This window comes from Drosophila ficusphila, unplaced genomic scaffold (assembly GCF_018152265.1).
Source record: "Drosophila ficusphila isolate 14025-0441.05 unplaced genomic scaffold, ASM1815226v1 contig_198, whole genome shotgun sequence".
In the NCBI taxonomy this organism is placed as follows: domain Eukaryota; kingdom Metazoa; phylum Arthropoda; class Insecta; order Diptera; family Drosophilidae; genus Drosophila; species Drosophila ficusphila.
In genome coordinates this window covers 13,973,909-14,001,399 of record NW_025064092.1, presented here as the reverse complement: position 1 = coordinate 14,001,399, position 27,491 = coordinate 13,973,909, and the positions used below count along the sequence as shown (strand labels likewise).

The window sequence follows — 27,491 nt, the reverse complement described above, 5'->3', positions numbered from 1 at the left end:
TTTATTGTTTTCTGAAAAGCAATACATCGACGAAAATGATTTTTACAAATTTGCAAAACTGATTTAGAAAAGTTTACTAATCAGAAGAGGCGTTCATCTTATTTAAAATTTTAAGAGCGAGGTTGCGGTTAGGAGAGGTTTGAGAGAGGATTGCAAAGGCTTGGGATTGTTTGAAGGTTCGAAAAAGAGTGTTGCCTATTTGACTATTTTTACGCCACATTCAACTTATCAAATAAAATAAAATAGGCAATTTATACATAATTATATCTCATATTTGCAGTCTTACATTGATAAAGAATTGAAGTAAGTTCATACAAAATGGGCTTGCAGTTTATTAGTTTGCCTTTCTTAGGGCGTTTTGTCTAACTAAACAGTTGGCATCACTGGGATTCGATCGCAGCGGCCTCCGGTTTTTGTTGGGGCTGTCCAGATCAGCTTAGGAGCTGCAGCGCGACGGTCGCTCCCGAAACTGTGCGGGACTTGTAAAGTTGTTTTGCTTCGTTCAAAATCAGTTTGAAAAAAATATCGCCGGTAGACAAAATATTGAAAAAGTCCCATAAATTGATACTTTTTCGCGTTCGTCCCTGGGAAAAAAATTCGACGTGACGGAATTTGTGAAAACTTCAAGGCTCAAGAAATTTGGCAAAAGTGTTTTTTTTCGGAGCCCAATCGGGCCTTTTTTTTGCCTTTATTTGTCAACCAAGTCAACTGCCAATCTAAGTGGTCCTACTACTGCCCGGCGACAGCCAACGAGTAGGTAAAGTGTTCAAATTTCAAACTGGAACAAACCCGTGATTTAAACGTTTCGTGATTGTTTTGAATATTGCCATCCAGACATCTAGAGTTTATCGCGCACAAGCGTTATTTATTGATAAGAACTAACTAAACCCAAATAGGCGGAAGACTTGCATTTTCGCCATATCAATGGGGCGATTGTCCGTTCAATTTAAATTAATATCCCTCCCCCTGCGCTGTCAACTTGAAGTTCAGTTTGAATGCCTAAGTGCTGATCGATCGTAACGGAAATTGAAATTGAAATTGAAAACGGGAGGCGTCTGGGAGAAAAGTGCACGGAAAAAAGAGTGTTGTCGGTCGATAGGAGCATCAGCAAAAATATCAACAAGAAAGCTGGTATCATTTCTCTAAAAACTTGTTTTCTGAAGTACCCCAAAAACTCAAATTGAAACGTTTGAAATTCAACTACAGATCCGGTCGGTCTTAAGTATCTATGCGTAACTGTGCGGATTTTGTCAATTTTGATAAGAGGTGGCAAATTTGAAAAAATTGTATTGAATAGATTGGATCATGTATGCCCAATTTTTTGTTTAAGAGTCCGTACAATACAGATGGCGGATAGAGTATCTGGAGTGCGCTGTGGTCGCCTCTACTTGACTTGTTCATTTTGGCGCGCTCGAAAGGCGTGAAAGTCATTGTCCAACGTTGGCCATTTGATTGCCAGCTCCTGCGAGCTGCTGCTGCTGCATGTTGGAGGTTGGATGCTGGATGCTGGAAGCGGCGATCTGCGAACTGGTAATGGAGTGGAATGGTCGCTGTGCGACTGCGCGTTTGCCAGGCTCTTCAGCTTGCATATAGACACACGATCGCCTCATCGGAATCGCAATTCTGTGGCTCTCAAGTAGCTTCTGCTTTTGGCTCTGCTGCTGCTGCTGCTGCTGCTGCTGCTGCTGCTTCTGCTGCTGCTGCTGTTGCTGCTGCTGCCGGTTGCCCGGCAGCCTGCGTGTCTCGCTGCCAGTCTGTTTGTCGCTTCTCTCGGTCGGCCCCTTGCTGCCACTTCTTCTCCTCCTGCAGCACTTGAGCCCACTTGGAGACAGGCGTTGTTATCCGCCTGTTGTCTGGCTCTCCGCCTTCTCCTTCTCCATCTCCATCTCCAACTCCAACTCCTCCTTTTGTTTCTCCTTCTCCTTCTCCTCTTCTTCCTCCCCCTCCTCCTGCGCATCCCACACCCTCTTCTGTCACTCAATTGGTGATCGTTATCATTAGTAGAAGTAGCAGCCAGGATTAATGGGTTGCGCCAGGGTATGGAAGCACGGCTAACCCATCACCCTCTAGGTCAGGTGTCACAACCTGCCAACCTGCAGAGAGAAAAACCTACAACGGAAATGTAGGTATCGTTCGCATCTTCGATCTCCTGCTATTCAGTGCTCATTCATGCATCCAACATTCGGTTGCTTGAACTTTTTCGGTGTAAATAGTGCTGTCCTGTGCTCGCAAGGAGATTTATCGGCCAAGGTTACAGAGGTGTGGAGTATCCAGTTGTCGACTGTAGCCGTTTTGCCCACTTTATTTGGCCAAGGTGTTGTTATGGCTGCGTGTGTGTGCGTGCGACTGTTGTTTTATCAAGCAAACAAGTGCCACTTGTTGTTGCTGTTAAGCACTGGGCATCATTCAAATGCTGCCCCGAGAAGTATAAATTTCATTTAAAATACTATAAATCGTATTAATATTGGAATAATATTAAATCGTCTAGTTTTAAATATTTACAAAGGTTTTAAATCACTAAAAAAATATTTTTAAAGTAGGTATGCTTTGGGAAGTGAACTTAAGAGATTTCTTACACATTATTTTTCTCAATGCATGTATATCAATTTTTGGTAGGGATTTTTTTTAACCTCTTGCCTCTCGCTTGCACCTGCAGTGCACCGTTTATGGCTGTGAGTGTGCGATTTCCAGTCTCTCTCCTCCGCCCCCACTCGTTTCCAGTCTCACTTCCAGGCCCACTGCCAGTCCACTCCACTTCACGCCACTCCACTCCAGCAGTCCAGTCCGTCCAGCCCGTCCACTCTCAAGAAGCAGCTTCTTGTTCTCGGCCAAGTTGCCTTTTGTTGTGCCCTGTGTGTTGTGTGTGCCTGTTTTTTTTTTTTTATTATTTTTATTTTCACGTCTCATCGTCGCGTATTTGTTGTATTTGTTGCTGCCCTGTGGATGCTGCTTCTTTATTTTCTTGGTAATAAGGTGTGAGAAAGGCAATAATCGTAAAGAGCTAACAAATTGTTGTTGCCGCCGTTCCTACTTCGATTGCTACTGCTGCTGCTGCTGCTGCTTCTGCTGCTGCTGCTCCCTCTTCTTCTTCTTCTTCTTCGCCGGTTGTCTTGTCGCCAGTTTCACGCTAAAATGTTAATCTGTCCCTTTTCCCCGAGCTGAAGCAATTATATCGTTGACGACAGCAGCAACATCGAGACATGGGCTCATCTTCATTCCATCGACCTGATATGGAGTTTAATAATAATGTTGCCCTGCCAGACGACCGATCCTCGCCCCTTCGCCTCCTTCCTTTGTGCACCTGATTCTCTTCGGACGGGGAGACAAGATCCTCATGGGATCCCCACATTTCTATAGATATTTAAAACAGATATACTCGTATATGTATACGCTATTTGGCAGGGGCGGACGCAGAAAAAAATTTTGGGGGGTCCGGTCGAAAAATTTTTTCGTTTGGGGGGGGTCCGGTCAAAAAAATTTGTAGTTTATATGGTTGAAAGGCCGTGTGCTGTAAGGGAATTTGAAAAAGTCTGCGATTTTGGGGGGGGGTCCGGACCCCCCAAACACCCCCCCTGCGTCCGCCCCTGCTATTTGGGCAAGTCCCAACTTCATAATGGTTGAGTCCTAATTAAAGTCGCCGTATTAAATCATTTCTATGGCTGAGCTTTACGGTACACCTATGATTTGGCTGTCAATTGCGACGATCGGACTGATGGCACTCAGATTGGAACCCAGATTGACCGTGAATGGGATTATCTATGCGCCGGGGCCGACTATGGCCATCGTCATGTGCCCGCTTATCGGTCGACCCATTAGCTAGCACGAATTATAAATAATTTCAAAACAAATCGTGAATGTTTTCATCCCGATTCAGCGCCAATCTAAGTGCCCTTTGACACTTTCTCTTAACGTTCAACAGTCGTATTACGTTGTTCCCTGCCAAAAGCAATACTTCCGCCAACGACCCTCAGACCACTGATTCAATTACGAATTACGAGTCGGATATACGTGGGAGCACTGGGAGTCCAGAAGTAGCAATCGGATCACTTAACGAAAGCCGTTCCCATGCTATTTTCCAGAGGAATCCGAGCCCTGCTGATCTCCAAGCTCTCCTCTTCCACAGCCTCGAGGAGAATCTTCGAGTCTTTTAAGTCGCGCTGGCCGATGTCATTATCTCCAAGTAATTCTTCATAATCGCCATGTTTGATCTCATTAAGACAGCTTAACTTGTTTTCTGGCCCATCATCGCCGTTTGCCGTTTGCCCTGTCCCTGGATCTCGAAGCAACCCATTCATTCGTGATGGACAGACAGCGCTCCATCGATCGGCTGTCCAGTCTGCAGTGCTGACAGGTGTTTGGGGGCAAAAAAGCTGACTGCCCATTCCTTTTTTGATTACTGTCCGATTTTAATTCCATGAGTTTGTGGTTTGATTCCCTAACAAGCTGCATCATTATTCAATTTTTATATTTGGGTCGATTATTTAAAATTTTTATGATATAAACTCTTCCCGATTTTCTGAAAATTGGCTTCACTAAAAAGTGGACTTTTCCCAGCGCTCTCAGTCGCTAAGTCGGAACGGGCCAGATCGGGTGACTATATCGGATAGCTTCCATAGACGAGATCAAAAATATAAAGGGAAAAAAATATCATGCCATTGTTTTTGATCATATCGACTTGATTTCTCCCAAATGTTGTTTTTTAACTACTACTGGTATTTGAAATCTAAGAGTTCCAATTGCAATCAATCAGCCTAACCCAAATTTTTTGGACCAAACGCATATTGAAGTACCAGGCGAACAGAAAGCCATAGTAGGGTCTTAATCTTTGAAGTTCTTACTTGTCCCAAAATATCATAAGATGTCCCAAACTGTCCCAAACTGGCAGCAGGCCTGTTCTGTGTGTTCTTCGCCACAGCCATGACCTATTATAATTGGGTTACAAAACAGAAATACATACATTGGTTATCACTAGTTAACTTTTTACTTTCTGGTCGATTTTTTTAATTTTTTACGATGCAACCCCTTTTCAACTTTCTAAAAAAATGGGTTTGCTGAAAAGTGTTTCATTGGTGTTAAAACCGCACTCACCGCACTGAGCTGCGAGTTGCAGCCCGCTGGAGTAGCTACGAAAGCCAAATGGGAGAAGTAAACGGTCAGCACTGGATGGCAGTCCACCTCTTGTCCGTTGTCCGTTGTCCGTCGTCCGTTGTCCAATGTCCGCTCACTTGTTGGCCGTGTTAAACGTCTGGCTTCTGGCTGTCCGGTCTGGCGTGTAACAAGGGTTTGCGGACTGGGCTGGCCCTCGTTGACTTGGGTAACTTCACACCAGGCAAAGTGCTAACAACTTGCTCTCTGCCTCTGCCTCTGCCTCTCCCCCTCCATCCACCTCGTCCATCCACCTTCCGAAAGACTGCCCTTTACCGCTTCAATCTGGCCGAGCCGAAGTTGGGGGACTTCGCCGAGGGCAGGGGATGCACCGCATCGGAATGGGGACACTTCTTTTGGTGCTGGCATCGTCCCTTTTCATCTCAGATTTTGGCTAATAAGACTTATAAAAGACTTATAAAGTAGAAATCAAGCTATATCGATTATCTGTATATTATTTATCAGCAACTATGTATATTCTATATTCCACTAAACCCATTTGCCTTGTGCCTTCAGTTAAGCTTTGACAAATTCCCCACCCAACGATATTGAAATGATTTAAAAAACTATTTCTGGAAAACTGAAGGCATAACACCTCGCCCACTCGAAAACCCTCTGGCAAATAGATAATGCCAGCGGCGAAGGCAGCGAAACCGAATCGCAAATAGATCGAGGGTCTGCAAATATGGCTAAAGATAAACAAACTGGATGGGCTTGCGATTGGCAATCAGTGGCCGGCAATAAGCAATCAGACATCCGATCCGATATCTGGGGGTTCTGGGGGAGATGGGCAGCTAGGGAGCCAGTGTGTCAAGAGGCTGGCTCGGCTAAGAGCCGCAACCATCGTTGATTCGTTTATTCGTTTATTTTTAATTTCGATTCCCGTTTCTGTTTGCTTTGGCAGCTGGGGGAAAAATGACACATCAGGGCATTGGTTGCGTGGTCAAGTGGATCTATCTGGTGCTGATCGTGCACACGCTCCTCTGCATCGGCCAGCTCGAGTGTCGTCAGCACCACAATCGGAATAACAATAACAATAACAACAACAACAGCAACAACAGTAACAGAAAATCGGACTCCGGCGCGTCCAGCTCGGAGGAGAGCCACGGCAACAACGATGCCAACAGCGATGGCCTGGACAACTTTGCGGACCAGGACAGCGTCTTCGTTCCGCGGCGAGGTCAGCGGAAGAAACAGCAGGGGGCGGCGGCGCGGGCGCCGGAGGGGGCGGTGCTGGCGTCGGAGGCGGAGGCGGCGGAGGAGGCGGTGGCAACCGGCACAACCGCAACGAGGAGAGCGGCATCTCGCTGTGGATCAACGAGCAGCAGCTCAAGATGCTCACTGGTAAGTGGGTCGGGAAAAAGCCACCGAAAGTGCCCTCTTTAATTGCAAATCAAATTGAAATTCTTTTGAGGGGTAAACGCAATGTAGTTCACACCTACAGAGAGATCTGCACTAATAGTAGCCAATTCCTCTGCTCCTCAGCGCTCTACTTCCCAGAGGGTTACTCGGAACGCCTCTACGCCATCCACAACAGCAGGGTGACCAACGATCTGCGCGATACCACGCTGTACAACTTCCTGGTGATCCCGTCCGAGGTGAACTACGTGAACTTTACGTGGAAGTCGGGGCGTCGCAAGTACTTCTACGACTTTGACCGCCTGCAGACGATGGACGAGAGCATCCTGAAGGCGCCGACGCTCTCCATCCGCAAGAGCGGCCGCATTCCGCAGGAGCAGAAGAGTGAGTACTACTGCAGCTACTGCAGCAGCCATTGAGCAGCGATCGCGGCAATCGAGCCTCATCCCAAGCCAGATTTCAGCATCTTCCTGCCCTGCACCGGCAACAGCTCCGGCACCGCGTCCTTCAACGTCGGCCTGAAGATCCAGACGCGCCACAACAAGCCGCTCTCAGGCACACCCATTCGCCTCAACTTCAAAAAGGAATGCGCCCACAGAGGTGTGTATGATATAGACGCTTCCAACCCTACTTCACTAACAACTTTGCAAGGTAGTGTATATGATATATCAAGCAATGCTTTTATCTAGTCGATAGTATTTGGAATTTAGCATCTACATGTTGTGCACACTCCTCCCATCAGCTCCTTGAGCTCCAGTCCTGCATGCCGTCCCCGCTCATCCAAACTCCATTCCCCCCCCGCCATGTAGTCGCTTTTCACGCCCAGCTTTTTCTTTTCCCCTGACTCGACTCCGAATACCTTAAAAGCAATCATCAGCCGGGAACGCGGATACTGACTGGGTAAAATACAATTCGAGCGAAAAGTCAGAGCTTTAATCAGATTATTTTTGTCACATAAATTCCTTAAAAGAAGATAACATTTATCCAGCGCCTTTGCATTTTTATGTATTCCGAACTTGATTATTCCAAATTAACTTGCCAATTGAAAACTTCAACTTGAGAACTTCAGTAGCGTTTGGGATAACACATTAACGATAGCCCCATCGATTCGATCCGCTCCCCAACCAACCGCTTTTGTATCTATCTGTATCCATCGATCTATGTATCTGTCCACTGTCCACTGTCCACTCCGTTTTTTCCCCTCTTTGTGGTTCCGATGTGCTCCGTTCACTGAGAGTCAAGATGTGACTGAGTGTTAAGTGTGTGTTAATGCCACGTGACCTGCGAACGATTGAACTAAACTAAAAAAACTTAAGCTCCCGATCCAGAATGCAGCTTGAAGTGCGGCAAGAACGGCTACTGCAACGAGCATCACATCTGCAAGTGCAACGTGGGCTACACGGGCCAATACTGCGAGACGGCCTTCTGCTTCCCGCAGTGCCTCAACGGCGGCAACTGCACGGCTCCGTCCGTCTGCACCTGTCCGGAGGGCTACCAGGGCACCCAGTGCGAAGGTGGTGAGTACGCACATCTCTTCTTCAATATTTCGCTATATTTTTGTATGCTTAACACGTTGAGCGGGAACAGGTAATTTAGACATATATATACAGGGGGCACTACTGTCCAGTCCGCTCAGATCTTCTTCGAAATTGCAATCGCGGTCTTGCAACCGAACTTGATCACCTCGGTCATTGCCTGGTAAAAGGGCGCCTGCTCGGCCCCATGGTCGATGCCCGTGTCGTGGTGCTCCTGTTCCTCGTCCCGGAATTTGGTGATCGTCGCCAGCAGCTCCTGCAAAATCATTACACACTCGTAGTAAATGTACAAGGTGGCTAAGCACTGAGCTTCATACTTTGTCCGGGTTCGGGGCCTCCATAATTTGGCGTAGTTGGTCATTGTAGTGCTCCACTATAACCGTTTCCACGGCCACCGTGCAAGCCATCGCCGCCTTTTCGCCCATCAAAGCGGTTCCGGCGCCCAGCACAAACCCGGCCACGTTCCACAGCGGCGTCATGATCGTCGGCCGCACGCGATGCTGCTGAATGAGCTGCTCGAACTGCTTGCGGTGGTTCTTCTCCTGCTCCCACATGTGTCCGATAGTCTTGCCAAGCGGTCCGTTGCCGAGAATGGCCATCTGACCGGCGTAGATGCGGTCTGCGCCCAATTCACCGGCATGATCGACGCGTATGATCTCGTCTGTGAGGGCATTTGGACGTGGACGCAGTTGATGAGCTGCTGGGCTGCCTCCTTCGCTTGTGGATGACCCTCCTCCTGTTGAGCTGAGGCAGCGCATGGAGAGGAGACGGGGCTCTGTTCTGCAGAGGACTCCTTTCAGCATTCCGGCTGTAAAGTAGAAGGGGTACGGTTAGTTGTGACTTGGGAAACTCGGGCGGGAAGAACAGTGTCGAAGCCAAATTAAGTAGCAAGCAGAAGCAGATAAGAGACGAGTACACACTAATCTTCCTATGCTTCAAAGGTATTTGCAAGGACAAGTGCTTGAACGGGGGCAAGTGCATACAGAAGGACAAGTGCCAGTGCTCCAAGGGTTACTACGGCCTACGCTGTGAATATTGTGAGTAGCAAGTAGGCCAGCGTTTGTTCAGGAACTAAAAAGCGCTGACCGCGCTCTTCCCCACAGCCAAGTGCGTCATCCCCTGCAAGAACGAGGGACGGTGCATCGGGAACAACCTGTGTCGTTGCCCCAATGGCTTACGGGGAGACCACTGCGAGATCGGGCGCAAGCAGCGCTCCATCTGCAAGTGCCGCAATGGAACTTGCCTCTCCCACAAGCACTGCAAGTGCCATCCGGGTTTCTACGGTCGCCACTGCAACGGTCGTAAGTGAAAATCCCACTCCTTATACGGATATATTCTGATGACTCCCCGGCATTTTCCCTCCAGGCAAGCGACGACATGCGCACCGAAACTCAAACGACTTTAAGTTCTAGGCAAATCGTGTCATCCCCGAGGGTTTGCGGCGCATATGAGCTATTGTAATATTCATTAAACCTAAACACTTTTCTATAAACAAAATCAGCACTACAACAACAGCGAAAAAGGATGAAACGAAAATAATTCTAATTGTGATAAATTTTTTTGTAATTTAACATTTTTAATAAAACAAAATCTAAAAGTTGACGGGCTTGTTTTATCCAGGGTTTTAAAGCTTACGGCAACACGATCCACTTACCCATTTAAATAAAAACAGAGTAACAATAAAAAACAATTCAGCAAGTCGAGCCACAAAAACTTCTGTTTATTATGCGCACACCAGGGCTGGACAACCTCGGCGAGCCGGCTATCGGTCACTGGAACGATCACGATTCACGGTCGTAAGTCACGTCAAGCAACAGTATGCAACCAATTCAGAATTCAATTTTTTTGTTTATTTTTTGAGTGTCTTGATATTATTATGTTCTATTTTATGTATTTTTGTGAAAAGTAGAATGGCAGAAAAGTGGTCAAAACCCCACATTGTTTTTTATTGATGTAGTTTCTATGATATAACAATATAACGAGTAAACCAATAATCGAATTGCTGCTTTTTCAATTTTGCAGCCCTGTCGGATCAGTAGTCGATGGTTTGATAGTCACGCATATCAGCTGTGCTTGGCCAGAAATTCAAATCACAGACCCAAAGCCTTTAATTGTTCCTGTGGATTTTCGAGGCAGTTGGCTTACGTGTCTCTTGATTAATTTCACCAAGATCACCTTTGCCTGCCACCCCACGATGGGTGGGGGTGGTGTTATATTGACGTCCCACTATATAAGACCTCCAAACAGCCTCGCTGAGATCATATTAATCACAGCAACTGGTTGGTGAGTGGGATAGTTACACTTCGTGGGTGTGTCTTGGGATGGGGGGAGGTCGACGAGCGGCATTGGAAAGCGACAATGAAACGCAATTGCAACCCTTCATTTGCTAGATCAACAACATGTCAACGCAGCAGGAACAGTTGGACTACATTGAACGCCACTTGTTGCAAGAACTTTTAAAGTTCTTTGGACCGGGCGTGTCCCTGAAGGGCCACCGAGTGGAATCTGCCAATGGGCTGGACGGATTTATGTCCGCCCTTTTTACCGTGCATTTGGATCTCACGATCGGCGATCGCAAACGTACGGAGGTCGTCCTGGTTAAGTTTATGAAGGGAACCGAGGAGTTCCGCGAGCAGAGCAACTCGTACATCCAGTTCCGTAACGAGGTCTTCGCCTACGCCGAGATCCTGCCCGCCTACGAGAACCTGCTGCGGATGAGTAACCTGTCCAGCGAAATGGTGGCCAACTGGGTGCCGCGCTGCTACTTTGCCAAGTTCGGGAAGGTTGACGGTGCGTACAAGTGGTGGAGTACACTGATGAATCTAATCCTTAATTACACCCGCAGGCTTGGGTGGGGGTCAGGAATCTGTGCTGGCACTGAAGCATCTCAAGGGCGATGGGTATCAGTTAGGTCCCCGTTTAACCCTCCGGCGAGATCAACTAGAGGCCATGGTGGGACTGGTGGGTCCTTTCCATGCTATCGGCTATGCCACACGGATACTGCAACCGGAGGTTTATGCCCGTCTTAAATCGGGCGTGGTGGACATGTCGTTTGTCTCGAGCTCGGGCAAGGCCGGATTTGATGTGAGCTACCGAGTAGCGTTCGATCGCTTCTACGAATTTTACGATCGGCGAAAAGAGCAGCTCCTGGGGGATTCCGATGCTGGCTTCGCCGCCGCTATTGAGCGGCTGCGCGTAAAGTACTTCGCTAATCCCACGCATTTGCTCGAGAGGATTCGCACCACATCCTTATCGGAAGACCAGCCGGATAACCATTTTGTCACGCTCCTGCATGGCGACTACAATCGCAACAACGTGCTCTTCCACCACAGCGACAACGGCCAGGTGGATGGCATCAAGACCATAGATTTCCAGGAGCTGCGCCTCAGCACAACGGCCATTGACCTAAGCTTCTTTATGTACATGAACACGCCCTCCGAAGGAAGGGAGGAGATCTTCGCGGATCTGCTCAACAGGTACCACAAGCACATGATCGAAATGCTGGAGCAGCTGCTACATGCCAACCGGGATAAGCTGAGCGACGAGCGGGTGGAACAGCTCCTGGCGGATTACAGGTAGGTTTTCTATAATTTTTCCTCAGTAACTATGACTTGAATCTCGATTGTACCCACAGCTTTGAACGCTTCGAGTCGCACTTTAAGCGATACGCCTTTTACGGGGTTATGGTCGTCATGCATTTCATGCCTTGTATTCTCGGCAACGAAACCGATTGCGCCGAGTTGACCCGGCTCTTCGATACAGACATGCATGGTCAGGCCTTTTATCGACTATCTTTGGATATTGGCGGTGACGTGGCCAACGAGGAGGTCTTCAAGGCTGTGCGCCACGCCTACGAACATGGCTACATGGACGATATATAGATACCGACTTTAAATAGTACACGCAGAGCAAATAGTTTATATAAACGAGTACGGCACATTAAATAGTCCGACTATTACAGTCCCAATATCTGTTTCTTATGAGACCCAACTAGGCATTGACTTCCACTTCGAAACGACAGTAAACCACCTAACTGCTGGTGGCCTTCATTCACTTTGAATATTTAAATTATTTGGCAGCTCTATCAATTGTGATATGTGGCGTCACATCAAAAAAAACACCCGAAGTGCGGAAACTATTTGAACAACTGTCGTCGCTGGGAATTGGTGACACAATTGTCTATTTAAGTAGCTGGGCTACGGGGCGCCGGGAATACAGTCAAGCACTGTAAACGGAAGTAACATGCGCGGCATCTTTGTGGTCCTGCTTGTGGCCCTAGTCCATCAGTGCGCAGCAGTGCAGGTGCAAACAGAGCACACCACTGTGGAGTGGAGCTGGCGGGATAATCACGGTAATGGGGATTCCGGTGGCTATCAGTACTCCAGAGTGCTGAATAATGACGATAATTTGGACGCTGATGATGATGACGATCAAGATCAAGATGAAGATGAGGAGGATGATGACGATCTACTTGCCCAAGCTAATGCCTCCAATTTGGACGAAGACGAGGAGAGCTGCGAGTACAGTTGCCCGCGGTACTATCGTCCCGTCTGCGTCCTACGCAATGGCCGGCAGGTGACTTTCGCTACGCCCTGCGAGTTCCACAACCAAGTGCGCTGCGCCAGCGTTCTCAGAAGTCGGGGTCAGGGACAATCGGTGCCCGTCTTTCAGTACCTGCACAATGGTGCCTGCTAAAAAAGTAACAACTCTTTTTTTTTGAGCACTTCTAAAACGATAGTTTAGTTTAATCAATCTATGCCGACGTAATTTCATAGTTTCCAAATTTGTCTCCTCCTCTTACTCCCTTACTAGTGCGCTTTACTTTTTATGCTCTTTGCTCCTTCTGGTCTTACAAATGTAGTAAACATAGTATCATAATTGAGTAAAAAAAAAAGTTTTTCAATGCTTAAATAGTTTGGAACTAGCACAAATACACTAAACGAGTAATTTAACCTTGACTGCAATCGGATGCAATGGCATTAAATGTATTGGTAATAATGGTGTGGTTTTAGTCCTAGTCGTAGCTTTGGGGTCCGGGGCGGACCGCAGAGCTATTGCGCCGTTTTTGGAGGCGGTGCAGGTTGTGCGAAGCTGCTACCGCAAAATAACTCGAGGTGCCAGGAGCAGCCGAAGTTGAGGGGGTGTCGTCAAGCGCAGAGGCCCAGTTGGCCACTCTGATTATTTTATTGGCTTGAGGCGATTCCTGCTGTTGCATTCGCTCCTCCTGCCTGGATATGCGGAGCAGCTCGTCCGGATTCAGTGTCTTGCGCCGCTTAGCGATCCGCACCAACGTAGGAGTTTCCTGGACCTGAGCCTCCACCACATTGCGCCCCTGCACACCCGTCGACTTGAGTCTGATGTGCAGCCGGGGGATTGGCGGGCGCTGGGCCTTGGCCATCAGCTCCTCGTCCAACTTGATCATCAATGATTCATCTTTGAACCGTGTGTAGCGCAGGCTGCTCTTCGTGACGAGCAGACCGTTCTGGAACTGGTAGTGCACCTGCATGAGAAACTTCCTCAGGTCGCTGTACGTGTGCACATCACGAAAGCGGTGCACGTCGTGACGGTGAAAGGTGTAGCAGTGCTGGATGTACTCGTCGAAGCCTCCCGGCTGGTGGCGTTGGCAAAACTGGCAGGTCAGGAAGCGGGTGTAGTGGTCCAACATATGCCGCAGCGTGGTCAGCTCGTCGGACGAGGTGAACATGCAGTAAAAGCAGTGGTAGATGACGGGCACTGTCAGCTGCCGAAAGCAAAAGCGCTCGCCGGGCTTGTTGTGCTCCACGCGGCCGTGCTGGGCAATCGCCACCTTCGTGGGCATGAGCACGGTGCACAGATCGCACTGGTAGTACTCGGTTTTGGCCCCGCCGTTTCTGCAGGCACTCAGCTCCTGCAGGGAGTTTAGTTCTGCATCCGTCACGTACTTAAGGTCGTTGGGCATGTGGCCCATTCCACTGATGTGGAGCGCCAGATCAGCCCAGCCGGTGTATCGGTAGTCGCAATAGGCACACTCCCCTGGCTGCCGAACGTCCGCGGCTATAACGTTTCGGATCGTGTGCACCTTGAACAGGTGCTCGTCGCGCAACGCCTTCGCATTGCCTCTAAATTTCTTGCAGATTGAACAGAGGAGCTGGGGCTGAACGCGGAAGTAAAATGGCTGGTCCGGATGGTTGAGTGCCCAGTGCTGGGTGCGCAGGTCCTCCAAGTTGCTGAACGTCATGTCGCAGTGCGTGCAAGCGAATTCCATGATTTTCTGCGGATGAATAATGATGATAATGAGCAAGTCCGTAATCGGGGCATTGCACTCACTGCTGCTCTACTTACCGGATCAACTTGAGCTACACCGGGGTCTTGCGACTCGTCGTCCGAGCATAGCAGGTCCACCACCTCCGTTAACTGCTCTGCTGGTGGATGGCCCTGTTTAGGCTGCTGATCCCGTTGCTGCTCGCCCTGCTGCTGATGCTCCTGCTCCTCTGCCACAGGCTCATCTTCTATAGGTTGGCCCACTTCCCAACTGATGTTGTCGGGCATTTCGTTGGCCACGCGGTCATACATCATCCCCGCCAGCCCGTTTAGCTGCGGATGCGTTTCCTGAATGTGCTTCTTCACGTTCCGCTCTGCAAAGTGCCCAAAGGCACAGTGGGGACATTGCCACTGGAAGCGCGTATTATGGTTTTTTTCGCAGTGTGCCATGATCCCATTTGGGTTGTTGGCCGAAAAGTTGCACACGCAACAGTAGAAGCCGATGGTTTGCTTGCTCTTGCGCGAGAACACCTGAAACGGCTGCACGCGTAGGCCCGGATGCGCGGCCAAGATGTGATCGATGATCACAGTAGCTTCCGGGGCGCCAAAGGGACAGTAAGGACAGTAGTAATGGAAGACCCGTCCGTGAGAAGCAGTCGTATGGTGTATCATTTCATTTTCAGTCGGGAAGCACTGGAGGCAGATGTTGCAAGTGAACTTGATATTGACGTGGCGCGTCAGCTTGGCTACATAGAAGGAAAGGAGATACACATGAGACGGCTGTGCGACGGAAAAATTTAAGTATCCCACACTTACGCGTCTTCAGCCAGCGGGCGGCTGTTGACCCATCGGTGTCATCATGGCGATGTACCACCACGTCCACATTTTGTTGCCAGTGACGGTCGATGATATGACGCTCAATGTCGCTGCGCTTACTCTGGTGCAAGAGGCAGCCGCCGCCGCACTCAAAGGTGTGCCGTTTGTGCGTCAGCAAATGGGTCAGATACTTCTCTACGCCAGCCTGGCTCCAAGACCGTTGCTTGCAGTGCGGGCAGCTAACGGTATCCGAGTATTTGTGCTCCGCGTTCATATGCTGGCGCAGCGTTGACTGCGATGAAAGCAGCAGGCCGCATCTCACGAAGGCGCAGCGGTAGCGATCTTTCGAGGGCACATATTTAAACGGCGGTGGGTGGGGCACGTGCTGACCCGGCTCCAGGGGATCCGGTTGCTGTGTCTGCGACTGGGAACCCTGATTGGAAGCACTTGCCTTCCCGGAATCCCGCTGATTCTCAGTTGCCGAGTCTGCGGAGCCTGCTGCTTCCTGTCCTGCTGGCACTGTAGGGGACTCCTCCATTTCGTAGGCCTTGCGAATATCGTACTCCCCATGCTGGCAGAGATGCATCCGCAGGGTGTTGCGCACCGTGGAGGTGAAGGGGCACTCCGCACAGTGAAGGGCCTGTTGAAAGGCGGGCTCGCGGGGCAGAAGGAGAACCTCGGACCATCGGAAGAACTTCTTTTTGCCCTGACGTCGCAGTTCGAGCTCCTCGAAAAGCTTCCGCTGGAACTCATGCATGTCCTGCGCGCCAAACGTCTGCTTGACTGTCGCCACAGAGCACGCCTTCTCCGTCTTCGGAAGCAGCTGAAGCCTCTCCGAGGCGTCGGGCTTCAGCCGCAGCTGTAGTAACTGCAGCTGCCGGTTGACCGCCTCGAACTCCTCGCGGTGCACGGTGCTCATATGGTACAGTATGAGGCGCTTGTTGACCGCTGTGGCCAAGCACAGGCCGCAGAAGATGGTGTGGCGGGCGTGGGCCTGCTGCAGGTGGGTCCGCAGTGCCGGCGGAAGCATCCAACGGTGGCAGTATTTGCACTTCACCTGATCGCTGTCCCGCTTGAGGGTGCTGCGGATGTGGTAGCGCAGATGGTTCACAAACTGCTCATCCGTGAGTCGCACAATGCAGCCCTTTTGGGGGCAGGCGTACAGCTTGTCCTCTAAAGAAGGGGTTAATTCCATAACTCGCAAAATGTAAATGTGCAGTTTACTTACCACTGTATCCCGTGGGTCCGAGCAGCTCCGTGATAACTGCAGACACGGAAACCTGACTATTTGAAGCGGCTGCCATCCCACTTTCCGATGCTGGTGCTGCAGCCACATTGCCCACGGGCTGCTGGTCAGCCAGGCTCTCAGTTGGAAGGCGGTTGTTTACCGCAGTGCCTCGCTGATTGAGCATGTCCCGAATTTGCTGGGTAACGGAGGGCGGCTCGGTTGCGGTCTCCAGATCGGATCGCGGTGCCAAGTCGTGGATGAAGACTCCGTGGTGCAGGTAGTCTTCAACGTCGACGGCCACGTGGGAGCAGTAGGCACAAGACAGGTATTCGGAGTTGGAGAAGCCGAAGCTGTGGAACTTCATGTGCTCCCGAACGAACATGACCTTGTGAGCAGAAAAGAGGCAGTTGGGGGCCATGCAGCGAAAGCGGTTGCGGCCCTCCTCCTGGTTCGCAGGAGCAGTCGGCAGTTGAGGCTGCGAAGCTTCTTCGACCTCTGATGGCACCGGCACTGGAGTCAGTGCAGCACTGTAGACCTGGCTGATGGACAGCCCCAAGCCACTCTGGTAGTTTATTATCACGGGCTGCCCGACAGCCGACTCCTTTGGAGGAGAATTGGGCTTGGCACAAAGAAATTCGCCCAACCCGGCGGCTTGGAAGTCCACCTGCTGGGTAGGCGGCCGTGGCTCCGCTGTCAGCATCTCCCTCAGCAGCGTATTGAACTGCTCTTCCGCGGGAGGCACTTGTGCTGCCGGTGTACTCTGCTCAGCTGGCGGCTCTGCCAGACGATCGCCAGTGAAGCGACGAACCCGCAGCTTGGGAAGCACGGGCGCGGGAGCAGGCTCAGGTTCTGGTTGAACTTCTGGTTGAGGTTCTGGTTGACGTTCTGGTTGAAGTTCTGGTTGAGGTTCTGGTTGAGGTTCTGGTTGAGGTTCTGGTTGAGGTTCTAGTTGAGGTTCCGGAAAAACAATTCCGGGCACTTCCCCCGCCGGCAGTTGTGGAGGCAGAGCGGGGTTGTCCAACATGTGTTCGTCTCTCATGTGGCGCAATTCCTCCGATATGCTGCCCATCGTCGTGCTTATCGCTTTAAGTCCCGGACAGAGCGCGCATTTGCCGCTCCAGCGAACCTGCGGGTGGTCTATCGCAAGGTGATTCTCGAGGCCTTCCAGTTCGTTTGAAAAGAGGAAAGTGCAGCCCGGCTGCACGCAGTAATAGGAAGCCTGACTATTTAGCTCTCCATCCAAAGATGCCTTTCGAAAAGCGACGTTCTCCACCCGTTTAGGCGGTGCCTTGGGACGCGAGGGGACTAAAGAAGCCGCTGCAGGAGCAGGATCAGGGCCAAAGTGACCCTTTTCCATCGCCGGCTGCTCAGGCTCTAGAGGCCGCATGCGGGGCATCAGCTCGCTGGGATCCGGCCCGTCGTTGCCTTCGTCACTGCTCTGGCTCGTATTGGAGGCCACTTGTTTGCCAGGTCGGGATCCCTTGTGCAAGCGGGAGCAGAACCGACTAAACACGTGGAAGATGCTCTTGGAGCGCTTGGAATTTCGCTGGGCCGTCTCCAGATCCACCCACTCGTCAGTGAGTGCGTCGTCGTCATCATCAGTGTAACCGTTGGCATCATCAGAAAAACCGTCTTCCTCGACGTTTTCACCCTCGCTATCGCCATTCACTGCCGCCTCAACCGCCACCGAATCCTTCGCAGCTTGGCTTTGTGCTTCGTCTTCCATTTCAGCGTCGGAACCATCGCTGCCAATGCCATCGAGAAGGTCCCCATCCAACACGGCCAGGCTAATCTCCTGGGCCAACTGGGTAGTTGGCTGCACAGGTTGCGACTGCGGCGGAGACACTGCCTCCACGTCTACATCCTCATCTTCTTCGTTTTGTGGTACGGTTGGCTCCGGTTCCGCCACATCTGCGACGATATCCACGCGGATCGGCATGACAGGTTTCTCGTCCACAATCATGCTCCCGTTTTGCAAGGCCTGTTCTTCGTCGCCAACTTCCGCCGGCTCTGTGTTCATCTCCACGTCGGACAACAGACACTCGTTGACTACGAGAATGGGCTCTATTTCCGGCGGAGGAAGCGGCGTGGTGGTGGGGCTGGGACCCCTGGCGCCTGCACTTGCACCTGACTTGGCGGGGCTATTCTGCTTTCCTCGCCCGAGGGCCTTGCAATCCTTGTTGGAATCTTCTTGGGGCACGTCCGTCGTGTTGCAGATCACCACCCTCTCCGGCTCGACCTCGACCAGCTCCTTTTCCGTCAGGCCGTGCTGCTCCACCATATGCCGGTGCATGTTCGACTGGTTCTGCTGCACAAACTCGCACAGATGGCACACCAGCACCGTGATCGGCATACGACCGTTGTTGGGATGGCTCAGAAGCTCGGCGCCCGGTCCGCAGGCGGCAACGTGCGACTGCATTCTTACCATCCGGTGCTGCGGATAATGGCAGTGGGAGCACTCGTAGCGCGGCTCGCCCATGTGGGAGGACAGGTGCTCGCCCAGGGCCAGCTGGCTGAGGAGCAGGGGCTTCTGGCAGAACGGACACGTGTAGTGGAACGTGTGGATGCCGCGCTGAGAGAACCAATAGTCCGGACGACAGCCGCGACCGGCTCGTAGCTCGTCGAGCACGCCGGGCGGCAGACGGGCGGCGTAGTGCTCCTCGTGGAACATCATGTAGTGACAGAGCGGACTCCGGCGGATCGGCTTCGTGCAAACGACGCACTTGATGACAGCCTTCGAGGTGGAGTGCCACTCGGGGTTTATGTTGCGAACGGTCTTCTTCGCGTTGCCCTTTTTCGGTTGAGGCCTCTTTTGCTCCTTCTGCTTCCTAATAAGCATTTCCAAGGGCGCGCATCTCCTTATCCTCACCCGGCAGTGCTTGGTTGCTAGCGACGAAGCCTTCTCCTCCTTTGCTTTTACCCAGGACCGATTGATGCCGCTGGCGGAGGGAGTAAACGGTTTCCCTCTTCGCGCCACGTTTCGGATGAAAGTAGGACTAAGGCTGACGCCGGAGATACTGTCGCCAGCAGTAAGGTTGGGCGACGGAGTGCGGGAGCGCTTGCCAGAGGACCCCGGCTTCGTGGGAGTGCGGGAACGCCGGGTGCAGGCTCGCCGTCCTGTGGCCCGAAGCACATCCTCGCCGTAGTACATCTGCGCAATGTCCTCGTTAAGCTTGTCCAGCTCATTGCGCTTTTTCCGCGGTTTCGCGCGAGGTTTGGGCGGTGCCTGGATCACGGAAATCGGAGCGGAATCAGAGGGATTCTCATCCACGCTTTTTTCCGACTTAACTTTATCCTTATTTTCTCCACTTTCGACACGAGCCTTCTTGGCCTGCACCTGCGAGTCCGGTGTTTCCACGGAAATGGTTTGCCTCCTGCGCTTACGACCTGGGCCGGGAGCGGGGACGACGATGGCTTCATCGGTAACAGAATCATCTGCAGGCCTCGTGGCGTTCGTAGCAGGAGTTTTGGCTTTAGAGTTCCTTGGCTTCGATCGGTTTATTTGGCCCAAACCGAAAGAGTTCCTGCTGAGTTGCGTCTCGTTGAATGAGGCTTCCAGTCCGCGAGTGCGACGTTTGCCGGTGATAATATTTTGCGTAGACACAGTGCAATTGTCGCTGGTTTTCTCAAAAATATGTGCCAGACTGCGGGCTTGCTGAGCCCTGCGCTTTTGCTCCTGCAGATCCTCGTACAGAAGACTGGTAGAGATCTCCGCTTTGTCGACCAAAGGCCTACTGGCCGTAGGAGCCATTGAGTTACGCCGCTGCATGATTCGATGCAGAACGTGAGGCGGCGGTCCGGGCACCTCCTCGTCGTCGTGTGGGGCCACATTAAATATATCAAGCTTGTGCTTCGTTACCTTTGGCTCCTTCTCCAGGGCGCCTTCATCCTTGCGCACCATCAAAGTGTGGGCATTGCGACCAAGAACAATTTTCATTTTCGGCAGCGTGGGAGGCTTTCCATCGTCAACGACCTTATCGCTTTCAACCTCATCGTTTTGCTCCGTTTCTTTGCTGACGTTTTCTGGCTTCCCTGAGCCAATTTCTTCATTGGTCTCGGACGTGGGAGTCCCGCGTTTCCTCGCTACCTCTTTAGCGGCTGGCGCCTGGGCTTGCTGACTATCGGTGGTCCCCGAAACTAACTCTGGAACGGGAGAAGAGTTCGACTCGCTAACAGGAGGTTCATTCTCCAGGTTGTCAGTATTTTCCGTGCTGCCGATGCTGATAACGCTTTCCGTGTCCAAAGGTTCACGACTCTTTTCAACTGCTCCCGATTTCTGCTCGTTTCCCTTTTCCAGTCTCTTCTTTTCCTTCTTTCCGGGTTTGTTCTTCTTATCCTGCATTTTGTGATGCTTATTGGACTTGTCTACACTGCTTTCCGTCTTATCATTGCCCTTCTCCACCTTGTCCTTATTGCCAGCCTTATCTAAGTGTTTATCGGTATTCTTAATCGTATCTGTATCCTTTTTGGCATCACAGGATTTGCTTGGGGGTAAGTTTAAGGAACATCCCAGGCTGTCCACATCCTCGTTTACTTGGTTAGGTGCCGTGGGTGTTGTGGGTGCTGCTGCTGCTGCTGCTGCTGCCGGGGGTGTTTTCTTCGGTATCCTAAAGTCTAACTTTTTGGTCAACGGACTGAGAGCGCAGTTGCGGTAAGAGGTGTCCAATTCCGGCACAGATGTAACCGACGCTTGTGCCGCGGCCGTACTTTCCTCCGGCTTTCGCTGCTTCTCAGCTGCCAGCAGCTGGTTACGCTGCCTATCCTCGGCATTCAGATGACGCAGAATTTCCGCCTCCAATCTGCGCCTCGTCTCCGCCTCTTTGGCTTTGACCTCCGCCTCAGCCTTCGCCTTGCGGTGCTCCCCGTACGTGCGAGGCACGTCGTTGGGTCGCTCGTAGCGGGAACCCTGGGTGCCACCTCCCCGCATGTTGGGAGCACCACCATATCCACCTCTGAAGCTAGACGAGCCATTGAATTCACCTGAAATTCCTCCTCTACCTTTCTGAGTGCCACCCGCGAACCCGCCTCGGGCATTATGACCATTATTGTTTTGAGTCCTTGTCCAGGTGAACTTGCTGAAGGCATTTCTTGATACTGTTTCATTCTGGTTAATATTATTTGACGGTTGCCTGCTATTGGCAGCCTCTTTGTAACCATGGTAGATGCTTTGAGCACGACGCGGGTCACTGGAATACGGCGGCATCTGAGTCTGTTGCGGTAACTGCTTTTGCTGTTGTCGTTGCTGACGCGAATGTGCGGACTTGTTCGGCCAGATGCGAGGATCGCGCGGTTCTCGAGACTCATTGCTATTAAAGCGTCTGGGATCGTGACTAGCGTCATAGGATCGAGAATCTCCCGGCAGATCCAAGTTGTGCTGCAGAGGAGCACGCTGAGCATTAAAACCTCCGCCGGTTTCCATGGGGATGTTTGAAAATGGGGCCCAAGTACCAGTCTTCATACTCGGGGGTGGCGGAATGGGCGAGGGTGAACGAATTGTCGGCGAGGGCGATCGAATAGTGACCGAAGGCGATCGAATACTGACCGAGGGCGATCGAATAGTGGCCGAGGGCGATCGAACAGTGGCCGAGGGTGAGCGAACAGCGGGTGGTGGCGTCACTGGTGCCAAGCTGATGTTATTGTTGTTATTATTAACAACGGGCTTGGGCAAGCTTGATTTCTTTTTTCCTCGCGGATCGTTGATGTTGGAAGCAAGTGGCGGCGTATCCTGACCTGTCCCTCCGCTCATGGCGGCCAGCTTCTTGCGAGCTTCCTCCAGCGTATTTGCGGGACCCTGAGTCGGTGAAGCCATTGGCAACAAAGGGCTGCCGGCATCTTTTTCGGCATGACTTTGGCAGACCTCCAACAAGGGAGCGGCTACAACGAGCGGCGAGCTTCTGCGCACAAAATTCAGCGAGTCTACGGTCTCCGGCTGCGCCGGCAAACGACGTGAAAACGGCGGCGATGTAGCAGCTTCCACAGGACTGGGTGTATAGGTTCGGCGTGAGAAGTTGGCCTCCGGCGGAACTGCTCCACCTGAATCTTTGGTTGATGGCGGTGAAATTGTTTGCTGGGCGTTGGCCCGCTGCTTCTTCTCCTCAATGCGCGCCTCTTGCATCGCAGCCAACACTCCGCGATTGGCCGGGATATTGGGCCCCGTTTCAGCTTTCCTTTTGAATTTCGGCTGTGAAATGGCTGCAACATTTACATCATGAACTTCACTTGTGGCAGGTGGTTCCGATTCAGACCTACGCCGCTCATCGGATGGCTTGGTGTTAGGCGTCTTTGTGCTGGCCGAGGAGCCTAAAGTATTGGTCAAGGATGTGGGGCCGGTGTTACTGGGCCCCGGCTCCCGTACTTCTGGTGGCGTAGACATTTGCTTGGCGGCCATTGATGAGCTGGGGAGAGAGCCGCTCGACTTGGAACCCTCTCCTTTTCCTGACTTCTGGGCAGGCGGCTGTACGGAATAGCTCGAGTGACAGGACGAGCTCGGCGAGCCGGTTTCGCTTCTGTGCTCATGGTCGCTGATTTCGATGACTTCCGTGTCCTTCGATTCGATATCCAAGAGCTACGATTACGAGATGAATGACCATAATCCTAAAACACACAAGACTTTCGACTTACCGGCGCGAACTTCGTCTTTAGCTTCTCGATGACACGCTCAATTTTATCTTGCGTGCTCTCGGATACAATTCTGAAACAGGAGATTGAACGACATATGTTGGATATAACCAGGCTGGGTAGTCGGTTTCTGGGTCCATTTGACTTACTCGCGATCCAGCAGAATTATAAGTGCCTTAAGTCGGTTAGCCTGAACCTTGGAAAGATTGTGCTGGTAGCTCATCTGCACACGCTTGATGAAGGGCACAAACGAGCGTATCTCCTTCAGACGCTCATCCTTGGACTTGCAGTTCACCACCACCACATCGTCATCGCTTCCGTCCATCCTTCTGCAGGCACTGCTAGCACGATCCGGATTTGACTCCTCTGTGGGGGGTTTGGATTATTACAAGAGTTCCTCCAGATATGCAACATTGCTAATATTTGGGGTTATTATAAGGGGTAAATGCCGATTTGTGTTGAGCCCTGTAGCACTGCAGAACACATCACTCACCAAGTGGCACATATTAGCATGCCATTTTTATTTCTGGAAACTACTCATTGTTTCCTAACTAATAAAACAGTTCAATTAAATGCAGCACACATGTAAAGTTCGCGGCGTCGTCAAAATGAATGACAACAACAACTGTGGCGCCGAATCCGAACGCGGTGGTTGCGATAACAATCGATATTTTCTAATGTGTTACGGATAAACATATCGCTTTTAATTAATTTTTTTTATACATACAAAATTTGGACCATTCGTCGTTAGGTTACAATGTTATTTACATAGCGCGCTTAATCGTGTTACCGATTAAATATAGGGCAATTGTTAAGTTTTGCGGTCCACGCCAAAAACAGCACAAAATAATATGAAATACGCAAAGGTTGCGTTTTTTTTTGTTAAACTTCGAAATCCGTTGGCGGAAAGTGAAATTAAAGCAGTGTTTTTTGAAAAAAAAAAAATATAAAGATGCGCTTGGTACTACGAATTCGAACCCGCGTAACCGTATTTGCAATAATCCGATACCATACGACTGCATTAATCGGCACATCACTAGCTGAATTTTTCTTTTACGCCGTTTTTACCGTGAACCACACTAGTAAACAATTAGCAAATATAGCGTTAAGAGTTAAGAGGGGCTGAGTTTTCGCAAATCAGGCTATCGGTAGTGCGATTGGCGCTCATTGTTCATCTCTATTCACGAGCACATGCTCCAAGATTCACTTAAGCAAAAAAAAAAAAAAAAAAAAAAACAAAGAACAACGAACCCAACAAAACACTCCCCAAACTGAGCACTTCGGAGACTATTACTGCACAGAACTATGGCCAAGTGAATTCGCCGCAAGATGCGAAAGTGTGCGTCTTGCGATGGTCAACTGTCGGTGTGTTAGTGTCGTTGGGCGATCGATATTTTCAATGTTTCTGTTGCTGCCTTTACAAATAAACAAAAAAAAAAAGAGATCTGCGATCAGAAACGCAAATCAAAATATAGATTTTCTTCATTGACATTTTGCCACTTAAACTGTGATTTCTAACGCAGTTCGAGACATACTAAACAAAGGCTTTGGTCAGTCAAACTTATGTGTGTATCTGGACATCGTACGTCTCTATTATGGAAAGACTTGCTAGATCAAATATAAAAGAAATCCAACGACAAAAATAAACATTATTAAAAATATATTGTCTGGTCTGATCGCTCTGACCAGTAATACGTATATGTATCTAGAACAGTGTTTCCAAATTTTGTCGGGACCGCGACCCATCTACACGAAAGATTGCAAGATCTATACGACAATTAGAACCCACCCAAAATCTACCCGCAACCCACCAGTGGGTTGCTTTTCACTGCATTACGAAACCCACTTACAATCCTTTTTGCTTGGCTCGAAAGACTCGAAGTACTGACGTATGTTGCGAAACTCACGACTACTATACCCACAAAATTACAGACGTCGATTTGTACACACATAATTACGAATAAATGTGTTAGAAAATTAAAAAATTAATTTGTTTTTTTTTTATCTAACACAATGTATTAGCCTTCTTATTCCTTTTTTTGTTTTAATTTTGCTTTGTTCTAAGCAGAATTTAATATTGGTTCATCGAGCTGAAATAAATATTCCATTTACATTGCGTGTAAACGGTCGCGCTCCTTACTGCTCCAATCCTCGTGTCATCTTTTTAAACGAATTTATGCATTGTCCGCATAACTTTTGCGTTGTGTGCATTATTGTATGTGTTTATTGCATATGTTTTCCAAGCTCAAAATCAGATTTTTACTTCACCATTTCCAAACTTTTAACAATTTTGAAACGTTTTTTCATTGCCACTTATACTGGCAGGCATCTTTTTTTTTGGTATTTTGCCATATAGAACAGCTGGTTTTATGATATATCCGTCAACTGAATTAGGCCAGTGATAAAGCATGAACACAAGAAAGTATTTAATGGAATCTCTAGACCAGTTGACAAGCTAGACCGGTCGTTGCTAAATTTTGTCGTTTAATTTAGGTTTGGAAATACCGTAGAATCCTGTTATAACGACTCAGCTTACAGTGTCCGTCGGGGTTTTGTGACGAAAACTCGATGGCATACAAACTTATATGAAAGGACCTCCGCTTAGTACGTTTTTTTTGGCGACAAACCACTCATACCGACGAAATTTTTCACAATTCAACCGGATATTGCGACGTGCCGAAAAAAATACACTGAAATAATGCCACCAAATTTATGTACAGTAGAATCCTGTTATAACGACTCCGCTTATAGTGTCCGTCCGGGTATTGCGACGAAAACTCGTTGGCTTGATTGGTCCCCAGACAGACTTATACATTTAAATCCTTCTGCTTAGTGCGTCTTCCGGGTATAACGACGAAAACTCGTCGGTCCCTTGGAAGTCGCTATAAGCGGATTCTACTGTATTTATCAGTGATCGACACAAAAGGTTCTTACACTCTCACTCCTCTGTTAGTTTTAGTTTTTAAATAAACAAAAAAAATTTGTTTGGCTCCTTTTGGTTAGTGCGTCTTTCGGGTATAACGACGAACAATCGCCGGTGCATTGAATGTCGCTATAACCGGATTCTACTGTATTCGGTTAACTCAGTTCATTTTTACATTGGTTTTTCATAGGCAATAGTGGGGTTGTTGGTATTTTTCTGTTTTCTTTTATATGGGTTGCCTATTGTTGACGGTTCATCACTAGAGAAATAACCAAGAGCCGTTGTTCTGGAAATAAATCTCGGACAATCAGTTCAGTCTTTGACACTCCAAACAGAATCGCAATTTTTCGATTTTCAGCAGATGATCCAAGAGTGATCCTCTTTTTTGAAAGGATTTGATAGTCATTGACTCACTCAATAGGTAACCTCATATAGTATTAATAAGCTATCACAATAGTATGAATAGACTATTACAATATAAAGGGTTACCTATCGAGTAAGCCATAAATCCGATTACTCCAAAAAGCGTTAATACTCCATTTATCGGGTTATGCCAGATGTTAATTGTTTTGATCTTCCCATTGGTCGGGAAGAGGATGTATGGCTGCGTAGGAAAGGAAGAAAATAGCAGCATCCTTTTGTCCCCTTGAGTTATCGATAACGTAAATCTGGCTATCGATGTACGCGCAAGAAATATATCCAGAAAAAGGACAATACCTTTCCATAGGCAAAATGTTTCTTTCCTGCAATCACATAATTCGCGGAATGTAAAAGTTTAGGGCGAATGAATTCTTCCCGATAAGTTCTGCGGAAAACTTATGCAGACACACTCTCGCACACACCGTAAAAGCTTTCCTATATGAACACGACGAACACCGAGACACTCGGGAGCAAGACAATTTGTACTGGCCCGTACAGCAATTCCCGTTTTTCGAACACACAATGCTTAGGGTACTAAACTGCATAGCATAGTAAAGTTATAGCTAACTTACCGAAGTGGTGCCTTTTTGGCTGTTTCTTTTCTTCTGCGACGCCTTCCTGCACTTCGGCCATGTATTGCCAATGATGCGAACACTTCAAAAGTTGAGGCTGGAATGACGAAACAATTCCCGTGTCGGCGAACACTAATCACCGGCGAGAAAGAGAGCACTAATACAGTTCCGAGCTCCTCTCTTTCAGCACACGCACGAGCTCACACCGACACGGATTAAATTCGCCGTGGTTAATTCGCCCAAAACTATCGTTGTGTGTCGCGAATATCGCAAAATTCTGCTGATTCTCTTTGCTTTTTTGTTTTAGATTTTGTTAGTTGTTATTCGAACAGACTGCTGAGCACAAGTGACTTCGTTTCGCTTTCTGCCTTCCACGTTAACTTTTCACAACTGCTAGTCGATTTAAAAAGCAATGGGTTCTATGATAAATAAATAATAACATTTCGAGAATTTTTTTTCTTTTACGATAGGTATCGATAATTGAAGGCTGGTGGTATTTCGAAGGGCCGCTCGGCGTGGTCATACCTAAAGAATATGAAGGAGGGTAATCCAGAGCGGACAATGGCACGTTTATCATTCGCCTTTAAAGATGCGGAAACAGCCGACCCCGTAAATGGCCATTGTAAGTACATTTA

The 27,491-nt window shown here is 49.4% G+C and overlaps 4 protein-coding genes across 10 annotated transcripts; 3 read left to right on the top strand and 1 right to left on the bottom strand.

The window, feature by feature from the left end:
• The first annotated feature begins 429 nt into the window (after positions 1 to 429).
• Positions 430 to 9,641, top strand: LOC108097138 (protein shifted). The gene is given in 9 exon segments (XM_017199240.2): positions 430 to 757; positions 6,050 to 6,363; positions 6,366 to 6,489; positions 6,631 to 6,888; positions 6,961 to 7,104; positions 7,833 to 8,021; positions 8,981 to 9,076; positions 9,143 to 9,340; positions 9,405 to 9,641. Coding segments are annotated over 8 exon segments (1,359 nt in total). The 5' UTR covers positions 430 to 757; positions 6,050 to 6,060; the 3' UTR covers positions 9,452 to 9,641.
• On the bottom strand, positions 8,037 to 27,417 carry LOC108097141 (5-demethoxyubiquinone hydroxylase, mitochondrial). 6 transcript variants are annotated; one of them, XM_017199246.2, is made up of 8 exons: positions 24,193 to 25,683; positions 23,435 to 23,615; positions 23,091 to 23,307; positions 22,945 to 23,014; positions 16,324 to 22,888; positions 15,096 to 16,268; positions 14,361 to 15,025; positions 13,051 to 14,289 (listed from the first exon to the last, which is right to left on the bottom strand). In XM_017199246.2, exons 3-8 carry the CDS (start codon positions 23,264 to 23,266, stop codon positions 13,054 to 13,056), a joined length of 9,885 nt encoding a protein of 3,294 aa, XP_017054735.2. In that variant the 5' UTR covers positions 23,267 to 23,307; positions 23,435 to 23,615; positions 24,193 to 25,683; the 3' UTR covers positions 13,051 to 13,053. The 6 variants fall into 6 exon arrangements, with proteins under 6 accessions (XP_017054737.1, XP_017054738.1, XP_017054735.2 ...); XM_017199244.2 differs by lacking the exons at positions 23,435 to 23,615; positions 24,193 to 25,683 and adding an exon at positions 26,857 to 27,417; XM_017199245.2 differs by having other exon boundaries at positions 23,091 to 23,357; positions 23,435 to 25,683.
• Positions 10,078 to 12,006, top strand: LOC108097140. 2 transcript variants are annotated; one of them, XM_017199242.2, is made up of 4 exons: positions 10,078 to 10,322; positions 10,430 to 10,829; positions 10,885 to 11,614; positions 11,674 to 12,006. In XM_017199242.2, the coding sequence occupies exons 2-4, from the start codon at positions 10,439 to 10,441 to the stop codon at positions 11,918 to 11,920; spliced, it is 1,368 nt and encodes a 455-aa protein (XP_017054731.1). In that variant the 5' UTR covers positions 10,078 to 10,322; positions 10,430 to 10,438; the 3' UTR covers positions 11,921 to 12,006. The 2 variants fall into 2 exon arrangements, with proteins under 2 accessions (XP_017054731.1, XP_017054730.1); XM_017199241.2 differs by having other exon boundaries at positions 10,078 to 10,829.
• LOC108097143 lies at positions 12,118 to 12,921 on the top strand. Its single transcript, XM_017199250.2, has one exon. It carries the CDS (start codon positions 12,282 to 12,284, stop codon positions 12,732 to 12,734), a length of 453 nt encoding a protein of 150 aa, XP_017054739.1. The 5' UTR covers positions 12,118 to 12,281; the 3' UTR covers positions 12,735 to 12,921.
• Positions 27,418 to 27,491: the final 74 nt, after the last annotated feature.

Excerpts from the sequence above, each read along its gene's own strand:
- LOC108097141 (XM_017199244.2), bottom strand. The coding sequence starts at position 26,917 with ATGGCCGAAGTGCAGGAAGGCGTCGCAGAAGAAAAGAAACAGCCAAAA. Across the intron at positions 22,889-22,944 it reads TAAAGACGAAGTTCGCGCCG|CTCTTGGATATCGAATCGAA; the intron begins GTAAGTCGAAAG and ends TCGTAATCGTAG. Across the intron at positions 14,290-14,360 it reads GTGTAGCTCAAGTTGATCCG|AAAATCATGGAATTCGCTTG; the intron begins GTAAGTAGAGCA and ends ATTCATCCGCAG.
- LOC108097140 (XM_017199242.2), top strand. The coding sequence starts at position 10,439 with ATGTCAACGCAGCAGGAACAGTTGGACTACATTGAACGCCACTTGTTG. Across the intron at positions 10,830-10,884 it reads CAAGTTCGGGAAGGTTGACG|GCTTGGGTGGGGGTCAGGAA; the intron begins GTGCGTACAAGT and ends TTACACCCGCAG. Across the intron at positions 11,615-11,673 it reads CAGCTCCTGGCGGATTACAG|CTTTGAACGCTTCGAGTCGC; the intron begins GTAGGTTTTCTA and ends TTGTACCCACAG.
- LOC108097143 (XM_017199250.2), top strand. The coding sequence starts at position 12,282 with ATGCGCGGCATCTTTGTGGTCCTGCTTGTGGCCCTAGTCCATCAGTGC.